General features: G+C 43.8%; 1 protein-coding gene across 7 annotated transcripts; it reads right to left on the reverse strand.

Annotated features, from left to right (window-relative positions):
- Positions 1 to 229: 229 nt before the first annotated feature.
- LOC124687418 (50S ribosomal protein L27-like) lies at positions 230 to 3,589 on the reverse strand. 7 transcript variants are annotated; one of them, XM_047221206.1, is made up of 5 exons: positions 3,486 to 3,556; positions 1,632 to 1,681; positions 1,338 to 1,435; positions 1,114 to 1,235; positions 230 to 752 (listed from the first exon to the last, which is right to left on the reverse strand). In XM_047221206.1, exons 3-5 carry the CDS (start codon positions 1,414 to 1,416, stop codon positions 525 to 527), a joined length of 429 nt encoding a protein of 142 aa, XP_047077162.1. In that variant the 5' UTR covers positions 1,417 to 1,435; positions 1,632 to 1,681; positions 3,486 to 3,556; the 3' UTR covers positions 230 to 524. The 7 variants fall into 7 exon arrangements, with proteins under 7 accessions (XP_047077162.1, XP_047077160.1, XP_047077161.1 ...); XM_047221204.1 differs by having other exon boundaries at positions 1,338 to 1,443; positions 3,486 to 3,547; XM_047221205.1 differs by lacking the exon at positions 1,632 to 1,681 and having other exon boundaries at positions 3,486 to 3,589.
- Between the last annotated feature and the right edge of the window lie 13,333 nt (positions 3,590 to 16,922).

Consider the following 16,922-nt stretch of genomic DNA (forward strand, 5'->3'; position numbering starts at 1 on the left):
CTGGGTCTCTAGGGAGGTGATTGAGCACCACTTTGCGGTGTGCCCTGGCGCCCGCTCTGTAAAGCAGAAGGTCCATCGCCAAGTGCAAGATGGGCAAGTTTTCATGTTTCACAGAGGTGAAAATAATGTTCCAGAGTACAAGCCCAAAGAAACACCAACATTCTACACCCAGTGGATAATAACTTGCATGACATACCATCAACAGCAACTACACTGAGTCAAGGATCAGTAGGCAAACTTGGAGAACGGAACGACTGGAAGTAACACTGATGATTTCAGAGAAAAGCAGCATATGACCTACTCATTGCAGCTAATCAGACTAAAATATACACATGTAAGTGCAGAATGGATACTCAAAATGCATCAGAAACATGCTGAAGTTGCTACTTATTGCAATTATCCAGACCTAGGATCATCTTCGTTGAAAGAAGTTCATTGACTGAAGGTATCCGAGCCGAAGCAAAACAGCAAAGCCTTCCCAGGAAGCTATCAGCGACATGTTACTGCAAACCATGGACAGAGCGCTACTGAAGTTGCTCCGTATCAGCTGCGGTGGCATAGACAGGGTGGAGAGTGTGGCCAGCTGCAGGTTCCACATGAATCCATTTCCTACCAGTCAGCTTATTCCGCTCGAACCTCACGTGGCCTTCCTTCAAGGAGAAGAGAGTGTGGTCCTTGCCCATTCCAACGTAGTTCCCAGGATGGAAGCGGGTTCCTCTTTGGCGAACGATGATGTTTCCTGGTTCTACTTTCTGAAAAAAATTAAAACAAGTGTAAGTGATGGAGAGCAGATGACATCTTTTTTTCTATTTAATTACGAGATGAGGACGACGTTCACTAACATAAGACCTTTTAGATACTTCAAACCGGACTAGATACGGACCAAAATGGGTGAACCTACACACTAAAACGCGCCTAGATACATGCATTTACGGGAAAAAAAAGCTAATGGTCTTCCATTAGTGAACGGAGGGAGTATATCATTAGAGAAGATACCAAAATTTCAAACTCTTAGCTATGTTAACATGATGTAGGAAATTGTTCGTGTAATCTTGTTCAGCACTAAGGACAAAAGAAAACATAAAAACCACAAGGAGCATCTGAAGATGATACCTCTCCACCAAATTTCTTAACACCCAAATACTTGGGGTTAGAGTCGCGGCCATTTTTTGTTGATCCAGCAGTCTTTTTGGTGGCCCAACGCCTAAAAACCAAACTCAGTCCTCCAGAAGCCTCTGAAATTAAGTGCATATAATAAATTAAAGCCACTTGTAAAAAAAAGCAAAAAGATCCAAGTTCAAACTTGATGTCACAAACTGCAAAGCCTGAATCATCACCTGCTGTGCTAGTGTACGCCGGAACACTTGAGATCAGTTCTTTGACATTTACTCGCCTGAAAACTGATGAGAGAGCCATCTTGCTTGCCCAAATTTACCTGTCACTCTAAGGATTCTCTCAATACACACACTAATACTGTACTGTGGATAAATAAATAACAAAAACAACTTAGGCTTATGCATCATGATCATGTCCTTTTCAGCTTTCCGTGTTGATTAGGTTTTACGTTTGGTTGCATTACTTCTACTAAGCCGAAGTGTGAACCTACAAGTGTCCATGAGCCCTCAACTCACCTCAGTTGTGATATGCTAGCTAGTACTTCGGAGCTCTCTTGTTAACGTTTCTGCAATTTTGTAAGAATTTTGGTTTCACAGAGAACAAGATGTGGCATTAAAGTGCAAAGCATAAATGGTTTAGAACAAAATAGAGAGAACATGTGCACATTTTAAGTTCCTCATATGCCTGGAAAAAAATGGATGGGGAATTTATAGGGAGACATAAGATCTTCCTTATTGGTGATAAATACAACTGTACAAGTAACACGTTGCAGACCCTCTCAAAGGGTATATTTGGCTCCCAGCCAATGCTGGACCTACCAAATAATGGTGCGCCTGAGTCTCTACGGCTGCTGTTTGATTGGCCACAAAAGGTTGGCTAGCCCAGCCCAGCATACACACTGCTGTGAATTTTTTTGCCGAACATGGGCGAAATGAGGGCAGAGGAATCCTCCGCCAAAATTTTGTCCGCGCCAGGAGTTAGAAGGCGCAGGTGGAGGCGTAAACCAAACATACCCAAAATATAGGTAGTATTTTCCCAAGATATCTAAACGACAAGCAGAATAAAGCTTCAAAAAAGATGGAAAGTAGAGCTTAGCTGGATGCAACATCAGGAACTAGTCGGAATACTGCATCGAATCAAGAAACTATGGGTAGCTCTCTGGCTTGAGTTGACTTAAATGGACCAGTAACTAATGTATATTCAAATTTCAAAATATAGTGTTAAATCTGTTATTAATAACACAGCAAATCTGTTATTATTAAATTCTCATTTTCCTTCATTTCATCAGCATTGCTCAATGAACCCAACCCCACTGCATATATCAATGGTGAATGTATCCAAGGTATTATGTTGCACAACTCTCACTAGTAGTACATACCGGGTAGCCCTGGACATATTATAGCACTTTACATTTAGATCTGTGTAAATTTGGGTTAGCAAAAGATGAGCATATCTCGGTTCTTGGAGGAACACTAGGATGTCCAGATATCCAAAAGCAATACTACTAACATAATGAGAAATGACGTTATTCTATGATACCACAACGAACAAGAAGATATGAAGGTTTTGTTAATGTAAACCTCGATTGTCCTGAATATGTGACGTTTAGTATTTACCTTATCTCTGAAATAATGTCAAGCTTAAAGCGTGCGTGTTCACGTTGAGGCGTTGTCCTGGTCGTAGGATAGTTTCAGTCTTCCTAGTTTTCAGCTAAGTAACCTGCAGAAGACTTGGCCAAGATCACGTCCGTGGGATGGCACAGAAAGAACGGATCATGGGCAAAATTATAGCACGGATTGTTGTTCTGTTGAATGAAAGGAAAAAAAACTGAAAAGACGCAAGTCAGAGCTCGTCACAAAAACTCTGAGAGCAGTTCATGTTCTTTCAGTTTCGTCTCACAGTGTAGTTTCAGAGGGTCGCTTGCAAATTCCACATTAACAGACCAGCGTGATCGCGTTGTGTATCCAGGCTTGTGATATGACAGGTTTCTCCCAGGTACATTCACAACGAAAGAAAAAAAAAATCTTGGGCGTAACAAGATTGGCGTTTCACCGAGAAAACCAATATATTCGGCCTTCACCGCCAGTCCTGGCTGGCTGCTTGGCATTTCACCGAACATGTTGTGCTCAGCTAATCCAGAGCAGGCCCAATGTCACAGCCGAGGCACCTTCCAAACCCAGTACAAAGGATCATGCATAAAAAGCACCATTCGTATATGACCTAATGCATCAAAATTTCCTAACCGCCGTTCTTTGATCGAACCGGGAACGCCCCAAGAAGCGTTCACACTTCGGTCCGAGGTGCTACGGCCGGCAAACAAACGGGGAGGGGGGGGGGGGGGGGGGGAGGGAGGGAGAGAGAGAGCTCACCTCTCGGAACCGACACCGCTGACGCTGCACGTCGTCGCCGCCGCCGTCGCTGCAGCCTCGAACCAGCAATGGGGACTGGACTAGGAGCAACCAGAAGAACAGGGTCGGGAGCTCGCTCCTCCGTGCTTATGGGCCAGGACTGGCCGGCCTAGTACATTTCCGAGATATAATGATGTCATGGAGAAGGAGCCCAGTAACTTCTGATCCGATCCATTATATATTGCTGATTTTTTCCATTTTTTTTTTGGGAGGTAGGGACCGTAGGGAGTTAAAGAGAGAGAGAGTTCCATTGGTTAGTTTTAGGATCATCACATCCAGTCTTTAGTTGTCCCTTCATACAAGCAGGAGCGTCAAGATGCCACAAATTCAAGCACACACTCGAACAAGCCGATTTATCACATATACAATTGTAGTTGTATGTGTTTATTCATTAATATCTCCGTCCCAAAAGTAGTTAGTCAAAATTCAATGTTTCCTAAGTCTACCCAATGTTGTCCATAAAATTGATAAAAGTTTTCTTTTTTGAGAAACACAGTACAAACGTAGACGTTCACATACATGTGCATACACGCATCCCTATAAACGCACACACGCACACCCTGCCCCTATGAGCACCTCCGGAAGACTGAGCCGGCAGATTGGATCTTGAAATTGATGAAGTCACCACAGGTGCCTCGCTGTCGATGGAAACGTCTACTGAATGTAAATTCTGCATTTATGAGACACACAAATGTCAAACCCGAGGTTTGAACTCTGGTGGGCTGAGGTGAAGGAGATATGCCCTAGTGGCAATAATAAAATAGTTATTATTATATATCTTTATGTTTATGATAAATGTTTATATACCATGCTATAATTGTATTAACCGAAACATTGATACATGTGTGATATGTAAACAACAAAGAAGTCCCTAGTATGCCTCTTAACTAGCTTGTTGATTAATAGATGATTAGTTTCATAATCATGAACATTGGATGTTATTAATAACAAGGTTATATCGTTATATGAATGATGTAATGGACACACCCAATTAAGCGTAGCATAAGATCACGTCATTAAGTTATTTGCTATAAGCTTTCGATACATAGTTACCTAGTCCTTATGACCATGAGATCATGTAAATCACTTATACCGGAAAGGTACTTTGATTACACCAAACGCCACCGCGTAAATGGGTGGTTATAAAGGTGGGATTAAGTATCCGGAAAGTATGAGTTGAGGCATATGGATCAACGGTGGGATTTGTCCATCCCGATGACCGGATAGATATACTCGGGCCCTCTCGGTGGAATGTCGTCTAAAGTCTTGCAAGCATATGAATAAGTTCATAAGAGACCACATACCACGGCACGAGTAAAGAGTACTTGTCGAGACGAGGTTGAACAAGGTATGAAGTGATACCGATGATCAAACCTCGGACAAGTAAAATATCACGTGACAAAGGAATTGGTATCGTATGTGAATGGTTCATTCGATCACTAAAGTCATCGTTGAATATGTGGGAGCCATTATGGATCTCCGGCATCCCGCTATTGGTTATTGGTCTGGAGTGAGTACTCAACCATGTCCGCATAGTTCGCGAACCGTAGGGTGACACACTTAAAGTTGGATGTTGAAATGGTAGAACTTGAATATGGAATGGAGTTCGAATATTTGTTCGGAGTCCCGGATGAGATCCCGGACATCACGAGGAGTCCCGGAATGATCCGGAGAATAAGATTCATATATAGGAAGTCATTTTATGTGAATTAAAATGATCCGGAAGGTTCTATGGAAGGTTCTAGAAGGTTCTAGAAAAGTCCGGAAGAAACCACCAAGGAAGGCGGAGTCCCGGTGGGACTCCACCTCCCATGGCCGGCCAACCCTAAGGGGGAGGAGTCCCAAGTGGACTCCCCTAGGGGGCCGGCCACCCCCTCCCAAGGAAGGTGGAACTCCCACCTCTAGTGGGAGTCCTAGCTTGGGTAGGTTTCATGTGATATGGAAAGTTTTTGGTTTGGGGTCTTATTCGAAGACTTGTAGACCAACTCTTGGGTGTTCCACCTATATAATGAGGGCCAAGGGGAGGGGGCCGGCCACCCCAAGACCACAGCCTGGCCGCACCCCCTAAGTGGCCGGCCACCCCTCTCCCAAACCCTAGCCGCCCCCCTCTCCTCCATAGCTCCCGCACGCTTAGCGAAGCTCCACCGGAGTTCTCCACCGCCACCGACACCACGCCGTCGTGCTGTCGGATTCAAGAGGAGCTACTACTTCCGCTGCCCGCTGGAACGGGAGGTGGACGTCGTCTTCATCAACAACCGAACGTGTGACCGAGCACGGAGGTGCTGCCCGTTCGTGGCGCCGAGGGATCGTGATCAAGATCTTCTACGCGCTTTTGCAAGCGGCAAGTGAACGTCTACCGCAGCAACAAGAGCCTCATCTTGTAGGCTTTGGAATCTCTTCAAGGGTGAGACTCGATAATCCCCTCGTTGCTACCGTCTTCTAGATTGCATCTTGGCTTGGATTGCGTGTTCGCGGTAGGAAATTTTTTGTTTTCTATGCAACGTTATCCTACAGTGGTATCAGAGCCGTGTCTATGCATAGATGGTTGCACGAGTAGAATACAATGGTTTTGTGGGCATTGATGCTCTTGTTATCTTTAGTTTGAGTACTTTGCATCTTTGTGGCATAGTGGGATGAAGCGGCTCGACTAACTTTACATGACCGCGTTCATGAGACTTGTTCCTCGTTCGACATGCAACTTGTATTGCATAAGAGGCTTTGCGGGTGTCTCGTCTCTCCTACTATAGTGAAGATTCAATTTACTCTTCTATTGAAAACACTAGTATCACCGTTGTGGTTCATGTTCGTAGGTAGATTAGATCTCTCGAAAACCCTAAACCACGTAAAATATGCAAACCAAATTAGAGACGTCTAACTTGTTTTTGCAGGGTTTGGTGATGTGATATGGCCATAATGTGATGATGAATATGTATGAGATGATCATTATTGTATTGTGGCAACCGGCAGGAGCCTTATGGTTGTCTTTAAATTTCATGTTGAGTAGTATTTCAAAGTAGTTGTAATAGTTGCTACATGGAGGACAATCATGAAGACGGCGCCATTGACCTTGACGCTACGCCGACGATGATGGAGATCATGCCCGAAGATGATGGAGATCATGTCCGTGCTTTGGAGATGAAGATCAAAGGCGCAAAGACAAAAGGGCCATATCATATCACATATGAACCGCATGTGATGTTAATCCTTTTATGCATCTTATTTTGCTTAGATCGCGACGGTAGCATTATAAGATGATCCCTCACTAAAATCTCAAGATAATAAAGTGTTCATCCTTAGTAGCACCGTTACCAAGACTTGTCGGTTCAAGCATCTCGTGATGATCGGGTGTGATAGAATCAACAAGTACATACAACGGGTGCAAGACAGCTTTTGCACATGCGGATACTAAGGTGGCCTTGACGAGCCTAGCATGTACATACATGGTCTCGGAACACGTGATACCGAAAGGTAGAGCATGAATCATATGGTTGATATGATGAACACTTTGAGTGTTCGCCATTGAAATCACACCTTGTCTCGTGATGATCGGACTTAGGTGCGGTGGATTTGGTTCGTGTGATCACTAAGACAATGCGAGGGATATTGTTTTGAGTGGGAGTTCACCTAGATTTTTAATTATATTGAATTAAAATTTGAACTCAATTTGTCATAAACTTAGTCTAAACTTTTGCAAATATATGTTGTAGAGATGGCATCCCCAATCAATTTTAACCAGCTTCCTAGAGAAAGAAAAACTTAAGAGCAACGGTAGCAACTTCACCGACCGGTTCCGTCATGTGAGGATCTTCCTCTCCGGCGGAAATCTGCAATATGTGCTTGATGCACCGCTAGGTGACCCTCCCGCAAACCGAAACCGATGAAGTAAAAGTTGTTTACGAGACTCGGAAAACTCGGTACTCTCAAGTTCGGTGTGCCATCCCGTGCGGTCCTGGAATCCGATCTTCAAAAACGTTTTGAGCACCACGATCCTCATGAGTTGATGAAAGAGCCGAAAGCTATTTTTGAGACTCATGCGGCCGTGGAATGCTATGAAGCATCGAAACATTTCTTCAACTGTATGATGGAAGAAGGCAGCTCCGTTAGTGAGCACATGCTCGCCATGACCGGGCATGCGAAGAAACTCGCTGACTTGGGAATAGTGATTCCTAATAGATCGGGGATTAATCGTGTCCTTCAATCATCGCCACCAAGTTACAAGAACTTTGTGATGAACTACAATATGCGTAACATGAACAAGGAGTTACCTCGAACTCTTTGGCATGCTAAAAGCCGCTGAGATTGAGATCAAGAAAGAGCACCAAGTGTTGATGGTCAACAAGACCACCAGTTTCAAGAAACAGGGCAAGTCTAAGGGAAAATTCAAGAAGGGTGGCAAGAAAGCTGCCACGCCTCCTATGAAACCTAAGAACGGCCCTAAGCCCGATGCCGAGTGCTATTACCGCAAGGAGAAGGGACACCGGAAGCGTAATTGCTCCAAGTATCCGGCTGATCCGAAGAGCGGCCTTGTCAAGAAGAAGAAAGAAGGTATATCTCGATATACATGTTATAGATGTTTATCTCACCGGTTCTCGTTCTAGTACCCGGGTATTTGATACCGGTTCGGTTGCTCATATTTGTAACTCGAAACAGGAACTAAAGAATAAACGAAGACTACCGAAAGATGAAGTGACGATGCGCGTTGGAAATGGATCCAAGGTCAATGTGATCGACGTCGGCACACTTCCTCTACATCTACCTTCGGGATTAGTTTTAAGCCTAAATAATTGTTATTTTGTACCCGCGTTGAGCATGAACATTATATCCGGATCTTGTTTAATGCAAGACGGTTATTCATTCAAGTCTGAGAATAATGGTTGTTCTATTTTTATGAATAATATCTTTTATGGTCGAGCACCGAAAAGAATGGCTTATTTCGTTAGATCTCGATAGTAGTGATACGCATATAAATAACATTGATGCTAAGCGAATTAAATTGAATGATAATTCTACTTATATGTGGCACTCGTCGTCTTGGTCATATTGGAGTGAAATGCATGAAGAAACTCCATACCGATGGATTACTTGAATCACTTGACTTTGAGTCACTTGATAGATGCGAAGCATGTCTAATGGGAAAAATGACTAAGACTCCATTTTCTCGGTATGATGGAGCGAGCTACCGACTTATTGGAAATCATACATACCGATGTGTGCGGACCAATGAGCGTAGCATCGCGCGGTGGTTATCGTTATGTTCTAACCTTCACAGATGATCCGAGTAGATATGGGTATATCTATTTCATGAAACATAAATCCGAAACTTTCGAGAAGTTTAAGGAATTCCAAAGTGAAGTAGAAAATCAACGTAACAAGAAGATTAAATTTCTACGATCTGATCGTGGAGGTGAATATCTGAGTTATGAGTTTGGCATGCATTTAAAGAAATGCGGAATACTTTCACAATTGACACCGCCGGGAACACCACAACGAAACGGTGTGTCCGAACATCGTAATCAAACTCTCTTAGATATGGTTCGTTCTATGATGTCTCTTACTGATTTGCCGTTATCATTTTGGAGTTATGCATTAGAGACAGCCGCATTCACTTTAAATAGAGCACCATCAAAATCCGTAGAAATGACACCGTATGAATTATGGTTTAATAAGAAACCTAAGCTGTCGTTCTTGAAAGTTTGGGGTTGCGAAGCCTATGTAAAGAAGTTACAACCGGACAAGCTAGAACCCAAAGCGGAGAAATGCATCTTCATAGGATACCCTAAGGAAACTATAGGGTACACTTTCTATCACAAATCCGAAGGCAAAATCTTTGTTGCTAAGAACGGAACCTTTCTTGAGAAAGAATTTCTCACTAAAGAAGTGACTCGGAAGAAAAGTAGAACTCGATGAGATTGATGAATCTATACTCGTTGATCGAGTAGCGCAAGCATCGAAAGTTGTACCTGTACCGCCTACACCGGCAACAGAGGAAGCTAATGATAATGATCATGAAACTTCGAACGAGTAAACTACCGAACCTCGCAGATCGACAAGGGAACGTGCCACTCCCGATTGGTATGATCCTTGTCTAAATGTCATGATTGTGGACAACAATGATGAGGACCCTGCGACGTATGAAGAAGCGATGATGAGCCCATATTCCAACAAATGGCAAGAAGCCATGAAATCCGAAATGGGATCCATGTATGATAACAAAGTATGGACTTTGGTAGACTTACCTGATAGCCGAAAGGCTGTCGAGAATAAATGGATCTTCAAGAGAAAAACAGATGCTGATGGTAATATTACTGTCTATAAAGCTCAACTTGTCGCAAAGGGTTTCCGACAAATTCAAGGAGTTGACTACGATGAGACTTTCTCACCTGTAGCGAAGCTAAAATCTGTGAGGATTTTGTTAGCAATAGCTGCATTTTTCGATTATGAGATTTGGCAGATGGATGTCCAAACGGCGTTCCTTAATGGAGACATTGAGAAAGAGTTGTATATGGTACAACCCAAAGGTTTTGTCGATCCTAAAAATGCTGACAAAGTATGCAAACTTCAGCGTTCAATCTATGGACTGAAGCAAGCATCAAGAAGTTGGAATCGACGCTTTGATAAAGTGATCAAAGACTTCGGGTTTATACAGAGTGTCATGGAGAGGCCTGTATTTACAAGAAAGTGAGTGGGAGCTCTGTAGCATTCCTGATATTATATGTAGATGACATATTATTGATCGGGAATGATATAAAACTATTAAGCAGTGTAAAAGGTTATTTGAATAATAGTTTTTCAATGAAAGACCTTGGTGAAGCATCGTATATATTAGGCATCAAGATTTATAGAGATAGATCAAGACGCCTAATAGGGCTATCGCAGAGTACATACCTGGACATGATTCTAAAGAAGTTTAGAATGGACGAAAGTAAGAAAGGGTTCTTACCTATGTTACCAGGCAAGGTCTTGAGTAAGACTCAAGGACCGGCTACGGCAGAAGAAAGAGAAAGGATGAGTAATATCCCCTATGCCTCGGCAAGTAGGATCTATCATGTATGCCATGCTATGTACTAGACCGGATATAGCACATGCTCGTTAGTTTGACTAGCGTATATCAAAGTGATCCGGGAATGGAACATCTGGACAGCGGTCAAGAATATCCCGAAGTACTTGAAAAGAACTAAGGATATGTTTCTTTGTTATGGAGCTGACCAAGAGCTCGTTGTAAGTGGTTACACCGATGCAAGTTGGAACACCGATCCCGATGACTCTAAGTCACGGTCCGGGTACGTGTTTATATTGAATGGTGCTGCAATAGAGCTGGGCAAGCTCGAAGCGAGTGCACGGTGGCGAAGTCTTCAACGGAATCGAGTACATAGCGGCTTCAGAGGCTTCATCAGAAGAGGTATGGATGAAGAGGTTCATTGTAGAGCTCGGTGTGGTTCCTAGTGCATTGGACCCTTTAATCATCTACTGTGATAACATGGGTGCCATCGCCAATGCACAAGAGCCAAGGTCACACAAGAGGCTGAAGCATATCAAGCTGCGTTACCACTCGATTCGCGAGTACATCGAAGATGGAGAAGTAAAGATTTGCAAAGTACACACAGATCTGAATGTAGCAGATCCGTTGACTAAAGCTCTCCCTAGGGCAAAGCATGACCAACACCAGAATGCCATGGGTGTTAGGTATATTACAATGTAATCTAGATTATTGACTCCAGTGCAAGTGGGAGACTGAAGGAGATATGCCCTAGAGGCAATAATAAAGTAGTTATTATTATATATCTTTATGTTTATGATAAATGTTTATATACCATGCTATAATTGTATTAACCGAAACATTGATACATGTGTGATATGTAAACAACAAAGAAGTCCCTTGTATGCCTCTTAACTAGCTTGTTGATTAATGGATGATTAGTTTCATAATCATGAACATTGGATATTATTAATAACAAGGTTATATCGTTATATGAATGATGTAATAGACACACCCAATTAAGCGTAGCATAAGATCACGTCATTAAGTTATTTGCTATAAGCTTTCGATACATAGTTACCTAGTCCTTATGACCATGAGATCATGTAAATCACTTATACCGGAAAGGTACTTTGATTACACCAAACGCCACCGCGTAAATGGGTGGTTATAAAGGTGGGATTAAGTATACGGAAAGTATGAGTTGAGGCATATGGATCAACGAGTGGGATTTGTCCATCCCGATGACGGATAGATATACTCTGGGCCCTCTCGGTGGAATGTCGTCTAAAGTCTTGCAAGCATATGAATAAGTTCATAAGAGACCACATACCACGGTACGAGTAAAGATTACTTGTCAGGAGACGAGGTTGAACAAGGTATGAAGTGATACCGATGATCAAACCTCGGATAAGTAAAATATCGCGTGACAAAGGGAATTGGTATCGTATGTGAATGGTTCATTCGATCACTAAAGTCATCGTTGAATATGTGGGAGCCATTATGGATCTCCAGATCCCGCTATTGGTTATTGGTCGAGTGAGTACTCAACCATGTCCGCATAGTTCGCGAACCGTAGGGTGACACACTTAAAGTTGGATGTTGAAATGGTAGAACTTGAATATGGAATGGAGTTCGAATATTTGTTCGGAGTCCCGGATGAGATCCCGGACATCACGAGGAGTCCCGGAATGATCCGGAGAATAAGATTCATATATAGGAAGTCATTTTATGTGAATTAAAATGATCCGGAAGGTTCTATAGAAGGTTCTAGAAGGTTCTAGAAAAGTCCGGAAGAAACCACCAAGGAAGGCGGAGTCCCGGTGGGACTCCACCTCCCATGGCCGGCCAACCCTAAGGGGGAGGAGTCCCAAGTGGACTCCCCAAGGGGGCCGGCCACCCCTCCCAAGGAAGATGGAACTCCCACCTCTAGTAGGAGTCCTAGCTTGGGTAGGTTTCATGAGTTATGGAAGGTTTTGGTTTGAGGTCTTATTCGAAGACTTGTAGACCAACTCTTGGGTGTTCCACCTATATAATGAGGGCCAAGGGGAGGGGGCCGGCCACCCCAAGACCACAGCCTGGCCGCACCCCCTAAGTAGCCGGCCACCCCTCTCCCAAACCCTAGCCGCCCCCCTCTCCTCCATAGCTCCCGCACGCTTAGCGAAGCTCCGCCGGAGTTCTCCACCGCCACCGATACCACGCCGTCGTGCTGTCGGATTCAAGAGGAGCTACTACTTCCGCTGCCCGCTGGAACGGGGAGGTGGACGTCGTCTTCATCAACAACCGAACGTGTGACCGAGTACGGAGGTGCTGCCCGTTCGTGGCGCCGGAGGGATCGTGATCAAGATCTTCTACGCGCTTTTGCAAGCGGCAAGTGAACGTCTACCGCAGCAACAAGAGCCTCATCTTGTAGGCTTTGGAATCTCTTCAAGGGTGAGACTCGATAATCCCCTCGTTGCTACCGTCTTCTAGATTGCATCTTGGCTTTGATTGCGTGTTCGCGGTAGGAAATTTTTTGTTTTCTATGCAACGTTATCCTACATGAGGATACAGGACGGAAACGGATCGTATGCGGATCGGATAGTGCTCTTCCCATATCCGTTTTCATATTTCCAAAACAAATACGGATGCGGATATGGATGTTGCCAAATACAAATTCGGAGCGGATGTTACTCGAATACGAATACGGATCAGATGTTTTCTCAATTCGGAGCGGATACGAATATAAGGAAATAATAGATTCATGTCTTATAATGAGCCAACTATAGAATGATAGAGATAAATATATTGATATAATGCATAGTAGTTTCAAATAAAATGACATAAAAGAACATGTGGGCCCATTTGTTAGTTTCTCTAGGTTAGATAATTGGCATATTGAGGCCGAATTACTAAAATTGGATTTATACATTTCCATATCCACATTTGCTTCAAAATTCAATACCATATTTGTATTTTCTTTTTGTAAAACGGATCCGGATATTTACCATATCCATTTCTACAGACGTCCGGATTCGGAAATTACCACTTCTATTTTTTTTTTATTTTTCGAATACGAATGTCGGATAATATGGACTATTCACTACCAGTTTCCACCCCCACATCTTCCTAACCACCCAACCTATTGGTTCTCAAAATTGATAAAAATTAAAGACATTGATTTTCCTATTACTAAGCATACACGAATGCAATTCTGAAATAGAGTGAGTACCACATATTCCTCCTTCCATCCACAAATAAATGTACTTCTAACTTTTGTCTCATTTTAAAATTTTATAAATTTGACCCACTTTATAAAAAAAAGTAGCAATATAATTGAAATTAAATTGGTATATTATGAGTTTACATTTGAAGACGAATCTTGTCATACTAATTTAGTGTCGTAAATGCCGCTACTTTTCCTGATAAAGTCGATCAAATTCTAAAAAGTTTGACTTAGCACAAAGGTTAGAAGTACAATTATTGGTGGACGGAGAGAGTAGGCACATAGCATACCATGCAAACGCCCATGTTTCATCGATATTGTGAACGAATTCTTGTTAAAGTGAGTATAATGTTTAATGTTTTCCGATTTCACTAATTCGGAGCCGGGTTGAAACATAATGATCTTAGTCATATCGTAAGCTTTTGGACTTGCATCGTTATTTTTGTATAGGTGAGTTGCAAGTGGATTGCGGCTGAATTTTTCCCATTTGCAAGTGTGTTGCAACTAAAAATGTAAAAAAATAAAATAAGTCCATGCATAATACAAAATGGTCTGATGACGTCAAGCTAAAGCAAGCTTTGTTCTAAATTTGGGTGATTCTAAACGTGTCAGTCAACCTATCACTTGCATCTTGATCATCTTGTTTATTGGCCCACCATTTTATCATGAGGTCACCATGAAAAAGATATTGATCGACGATATGATTCCATTCTGACAATTCCGAGTTTCATTAATGGGAACTTAAACGAATTTCGTCCAATTGATCGCGTTGAGTTGACCAATTGAAATTTCCTTTCACGAGAAGCTTCACGTTGAGAATTCTCATGTTGTAACCTTTTCATGGTCGTCATAAACAAGTAGATATGCGTCTAACTACTATATGGTAAGTTCTTCAGATGAGAAGAAAGGTCACCAGGTGAGCTAGAGGGTGAGAGTAAAATTAGGCTCGTATGCAACCAAATATACTAAGCTTGTGTCTCTGCTGGGCCAAACGGAAGTTTCACGATTGGACATTTTGCCATATTCTCGTTTCGAGGGAGGCATACCTCCCATGCCTTCCCCATGAGCTCCAAATTTGATACAGATTACCAAACATGTCCTTGGTGCCCATGCTGCATTATATTATGCGCATGTTGAGATGGATGTGTGGCCATACGAGGAAGGACCGAGTCCGGAATGATGATATACTAGATAGAGTTGGGGTAACACCGATTGTAGAGAAGCTTGTCCAACGTCGTCTAAGATGATTTGGGCATATTCAGCGCAGCCCTCCAGCAGTGCATAGTGGACGGCTAAAGGATACGTGTTGATAATGTTAAGAGAGGATGGGGTAGACCAAACTTGACATGGTATGAGTCCGTAAAGAGAGATCTGTAGAACTGGAGTATCACCAAAGAACTAGCCACGGAAAGAACCGCGTGAAAGTTTGATATCCATGTGCCAGAACCATGAGTTGGTTACAAGATCTTATGGGTTTCACATCTAGCCTACCCCAACTTATTTGGGAATAAAGGATTTATTGTTGTTGTTGTTGTATTTTCTCATTGTGTAGTCTTTATTATTGATATATTAGCCATCATGTTGGGTGTTGCTTGGGTTAAAATTGGTGCTCATTAAGCATCTTTATTTGCAATCCATACCTCATAGGAGGAAGGTAACTCTATATTTTTTTATTCAATATACAATTTAAGGAACTGGTGTTTTGGAAAGTTGAGAAACTAAATGCATCTTTTCGTGATGCGAATCCACTATTTCAACAAGTATTCTATTGATTTATGTGGTTTATATATTTCAATGTAACTTTTCTTTCAAATAAGTTGGTCACCAAGAAAATATTCCACATAAAAAGGTCAAAAAGAAACTTTGGTGTTCCACTCTTGCCATTTTTTTTAAAAAAAATAAGTGTGGGATGACAAAAGGCTTGAATCTTATATATCTTGAGTTCTCAATCTACACCTACCTATGTGGAGAAAAGAAACATTGGCGGGCTATAATGTGTTATGTGACTGCTAGGGTTTGGGAGGAGAGAGAGGGCTGCGAGGGCGCGAGAAGTCCGGCCGGGGGCCTTTTGCCCACGGCCGATGGTAAGAGGGAAGGGATGTCCTTCTTAATTCTTGCTTGATTAGATTGATACATCTCCTCTCCATATATAGAGAGGTTTACTTGGCTCCCAAGCAAGGCTTACTTGACCCCTAAGCAAACCATAAGACTAACGGGCCCAGGCCCATGACGTACTCTAACACTACACCCCACTGGACATGCGGCTCGTCCTCGAGCTGCAACCTAAACAAACCATGACTCGACGCAACACAACCCTAACACCTAAAAACGAGCCTTTTACATCTCGGCTTGTTTTATTACTCTCAACCTAAAATAGACTGGGACGCTTTATTGTTGACTCCTGAACATAAAGTGGACACCATCCGCCCGTCGGATGTGCACCTGTAAAGCCACCTGGATCCCATGGAAACCAACGGAACAAAAGGAGCCCGCGCGGCGACCGGCGGCGGAATGCGGTGGTGCTACGTGGTGTGCTCCTGTCGGTGACACCATGCCTTCTCCCCGCCGGATGACTGTCGATGGCACAGACTTTGAGGTCGCTGCCCGTGGGAAAAACAGCATGGCCGCCGCTCGTGGGGGAAATCGCACGCCCAAGATCCCCGACGCAGCGGACGGGATCGAGGTCCGTTGCGCAACGAAGCGCAACTTGGAGGAGCTGCAGCTGCAGATCACGCATCTCCCGCACATGCCGACGCACTAGGAGGCCGCACGCAACAGCCTGCAATCTCACCGCCGCCGACACGTGGCGGATAGCGATCCAAGACGGAAGCGGTGACGGCGACGGAGGGAAACGGACCTGGTGGAAGGGCATCCCGAGCGGTGTCGATGTAGAGCCCGGGGCCAAGGTCGCTCCCACACCGCCGAAAGGCAGGGACGGCGTCGGTGGCGGCAGCGGCCGTTGCTTCGCGGTGTTGGTGGCGACGGCGGCTGCTCGTTGCGGCTGCCCACCGAACGGCGAGGGACAGCATCGGTGAGGACAACAGCTGCAGCGGCGGCGTTGGTGGCGGCGGCAGCGCTGCTGGCGGTGCTGCGGCGTCCGTGGGGAAGAAGGTGGCCGAGCTGCGAAGAAGAGGGACCCCGACGCCGAGGTAGGGTCCGGCCCGAAGATGGTGGACAGCGGCAGCGGGGACTGCGGCAGCCTGGCGTCGGGTGGCGG

Source organism: Lolium rigidum, chromosome 2 (genome assembly GCF_022539505.1).
Source record: "Lolium rigidum isolate FL_2022 chromosome 2, APGP_CSIRO_Lrig_0.1, whole genome shotgun sequence".
Taxonomy (NCBI): domain Eukaryota; kingdom Viridiplantae; phylum Streptophyta; class Magnoliopsida; order Poales; family Poaceae; genus Lolium; species Lolium rigidum.